The sequence below is a fragment of the Magnolia sinica genome, chromosome 18 (assembly GCF_029962835.1).
Source record: "Magnolia sinica isolate HGM2019 chromosome 18, MsV1, whole genome shotgun sequence".
Classification (NCBI taxonomy): Eukaryota; Viridiplantae; Streptophyta; class Magnoliopsida; order Magnoliales; family Magnoliaceae; genus Magnolia; species Magnolia sinica.
The window spans coordinates 27,700,459-27,703,925 of NC_080590.1; the positions used below are offsets into that span (position 1 = coordinate 27,700,459).

Here is a 3,467-nt window from a genome sequence, read left to right on the forward strand (position 1 = left end):
ATGCCCAAGTGCTCATCGAATGCATGTGATCCTTCGACCAGCTGCAATCCACGTGAAGCAGGTTCACATGTTGCAATGGAAGGGAGTTGTCAATCTGCAAATAATAGTGGTGATGTTGCTAACCTGTGCAAGGTTAATGATGAGACTATTTGAATTTTCTCAAATCACATGAGTTTCATTAAGTCATGTCATTGTTATTTACAATCACCTTTCTCTTTTGTTTCCTAGGTATTCTTCTTGATTGATAAGCTTGGTTATGTAGGGTAGAGGTTTCGAATACCTACCAAAGGGTAGTGCTAATGTGTATTATGGTTGGATTATAGTATGTCCCATGTTTGAGGGGGATCCGAATTGTGCAGTGGCATAAGAATCTTGTGTTGCAGTTGTTTCTATCTATAGCTGCAATTCTTCATTAGGTAGTTAATGGTTTCTGTCTAGGCTTTTGATGCTTGTTTTGACCTGTAGTTGTAAAACAATCTGCTTGTGCTATGTAGTTTGTTGAATATGGGATTGAGGGAAGCATTGTACTGCTCCAAGCCTGCTTAGATCAAGTGAAATTTCAGAGCGAAGACTTTCAGTCAAAGCCAGATCTTCTATCAGCTATCTTTAGATACTTTTTGGGTAGACCAAATTTTGCCACAGTTTTCTGTGAAGCACTGAGAAGTAAAGTGATCAGTGAAGTATTTCTAGAAGGTCTCTCCAAGCAATTGCATTTGTCTACACCTGAGAAAATTGTTGTTGGTCTTGCTCTGTCAGATTCAGGAAATACGGATTTCAAAATCAGAGGTAAGTTGAGTTTCTTGGAGGAATGTATCACACGCTCCATGAATGACATGGTGTATTTTTATGACATGAGTTGTGTTTTTAGCATTCCTTGAGTTGCTTGATTTGGAGATAAGTTTTGAAACATATGTTCTAAGATACCTTTGTACAAAGATTCCTATTGCATTTGTTTTTTCTCCCATGGTGTTTGCATTTAAATCTTGGTCATTTTTCCAGGGCAAAATTTCTGCATGGCACATATTGAGGAATTATGTACAAAGCCTGCTTCTGTTTCTCATAAGAAATTCAGAACATTGTTTTATTTCTCTCTTAGTCAGAGGGCCTGGCAAAGCATGTGGATTCTTTTACAAAGATGTTGTCCTTGTTACAACTCAAAGAGAGGACTCATTTTGTACTAGCCCCAGTACTGGTGGATGATTCATCTGATGTCAACTCATTGAGGTACTTTTTAAGGACCACCTTTCAGTTGATTAAATATTCATGTTATTGGTCATTGTATTCTCCAGTTAGAAAGTCATATTTTTTTACTTCTATTTTGGTCAATTTTTCTGCAGGTATTTGGAATCATTCTTTGAGTGCACTGAGAATGATTTTGATGCTGTTCTAGCTTAGATAGAGAAGGAAATTAGCATGGAAAATATTGATGTTTTTGTCTTATTGCAAGACGTTCTGCGAATGATTGTGCCAGCCATTGATGCTTGAATTGGAAGCAACGAGCATGTTTAGGTCTTGTGTGGGTAATCGAGTCTTATGTGATGCTAGGAGTGAATTTTGGTAGTGATAAGTTCTTTTGGTTTCTTGTTGCAGAATTGAGGGAGTAGAGATCAATAAGAGCCTTCTGGCACTAAAGGAATGTATCTGTGCTCTTGACAATGATCAGGTTCATATCCCATTTCATGGGAGCAAACTCACAGAGGTGCTTCATGATTCTTTTATGGGCAACTCGAGGACTCATGATTTCTTGCATTTCCCCAAATGCAGACTCCTGTGAACGTACACTTAATACCTTGAGATATGCTGATCGGTATGATCATTCCAATTTTGAACCAAAACTAATTTAATATATTTTTGCAGTGATGATGTAGAAGTCAAGTTTTAATAAATGACAACATTTGTGCAAATAGGGTTAAAAGCCTCTCCAAGAGTGGTAATGCTAAAAAGGATCCAGTTCCAGGTCCCACTGCTGGTAAGGAATCTTCATCAGCATCGTTGTTACCTGTTTCTGGGAGGTTAGAGGATCCTTTTGACCAAAACCAAGAGGTTAAAGTGGTTGATCCGAGTGGGAGAGTTGTAGAAAATTTCTCGTATAATTCTACTGCCGACTTTGATAGACACTCTTCCAGCTTCACTGCAAATTACCCCTTTAACGGAAGGGAGGAAAGCGGGGCAACTTCTAGTTCTCTGGATTGAGAGATGGTTGATGTGAAAAATGGCTTTGGAGGTTCAATTAGTAATAAACCATTTTCATCTGCTCAAAACTCATATGATATAGCAAAGGATGAGAAAGTGCAGAAGGTGTCCCCTCGCAGAAAAGTTTCAAGAGAAGAAAAATCTGAAAAGCAGAGCAATTGGACTAAGAAAGATGGCGTATCTGATCCGCCCACCGTCAGTTACAAGCAACATCCTATGTATGATTCTAGCTCAAACAATGTTGCACCAAAACAATATGAGCATGAACCTCGTACAAGTCACGAGGGAGAAATCAATGCAATACTTGATGAGGTAGGCTTATTTTCACTCCAAGCTTCTTTTCTGTCATTTCTTCATTTTTCTGTAGCCAGTTATCATAAGGCATTTTCTGTATGCAATGGTTTTTCTTTTCTTTTTTTGAGTTTGGTACTGTGTTCTTGCTTCACTTGTGTAGGAAGAAAAGGCTCTCATTTTAGCTCATAGAAAAGAAATTGAAGAGACGATGGAGATTGTGCGTGAAGTAAGTCTGTCTTACATCGGCTCTCTGCTACCCTTTTAATTCAAGATCACCAAAGGTTTCTTTTTCTTTTGCTCTCATATGTTTTTGCTCGGATATCCATATGCTTGTACATGTGTGAAACAAGTCTATTTTAGACTTCATATGGTAACTATGTTTTTTTGACATTTAAATGCTGAGAAAGAAACCTCTATAGTTGTTAAAAGTAAAATTAGGAGCCAGGGACATGCCAGTGGAGCAATCTGAACTGTCAATATGATGGACTCCACTATAAATTATTGCTAATGGCGAGTTCTTCTTCTTTGCAGATACTTTCAGACAGCCGAACAAGCTGTAGTTGTTCATCAGCCAAGCATAAGTCATACCCAAATCTTGTGTTGTGACTTTGTATTAATTGTGGAACCTAATGTTGTGTAATAGTTTGATTGAGTTTGTTTTGAAAACTTTAAATAGTTAACAAGTGAGATTGATTGTTTGATTGAGTTGTTAACTATTTTGTTGGTATTATGGCTTTCATGATTGATTATTTCATGAGTGGATTGAATGAATGGATTAGTAGTTTAAATAAATATTTAAAAAAATTAAACAATTTTAGCCTCAATTTTTAACCGAGGCTTGGATTTAGCCTCGGTTGTTGAGAACCAAGGCTAAAATTCCCGTGGCTAAAGGCTTTAGCCTCGGTTGTTGAGAATCGAAGTTAAAAATAGATTTAGCTTCAATTGGAGGCAACCGAGGCTAAAATTTGGATTTGGTCTCA

General features: G+C 37.5%; 1 protein-coding gene across 1 annotated transcript; it reads left to right on the top strand.

Annotated features, from left to right (window-relative positions):
- Nucleotides 1-3,241, top strand: LOC131232324 (uncharacterized). Its single transcript, XM_058228559.1, has 5 exons — nucleotides 1-132; nucleotides 495-786; nucleotides 1,000-1,052; nucleotides 2,648-2,713; nucleotides 3,019-3,241. Exons 1-5 carry the CDS (start codon nucleotides 1-3, stop codon nucleotides 3,091-3,093), a joined length of 618 nt encoding a protein of 205 aa, XP_058084542.1. The 3' UTR covers nucleotides 3,094-3,241.
- The last annotated feature ends 226 nt before the right edge of the window (nucleotides 3,242-3,467 follow it).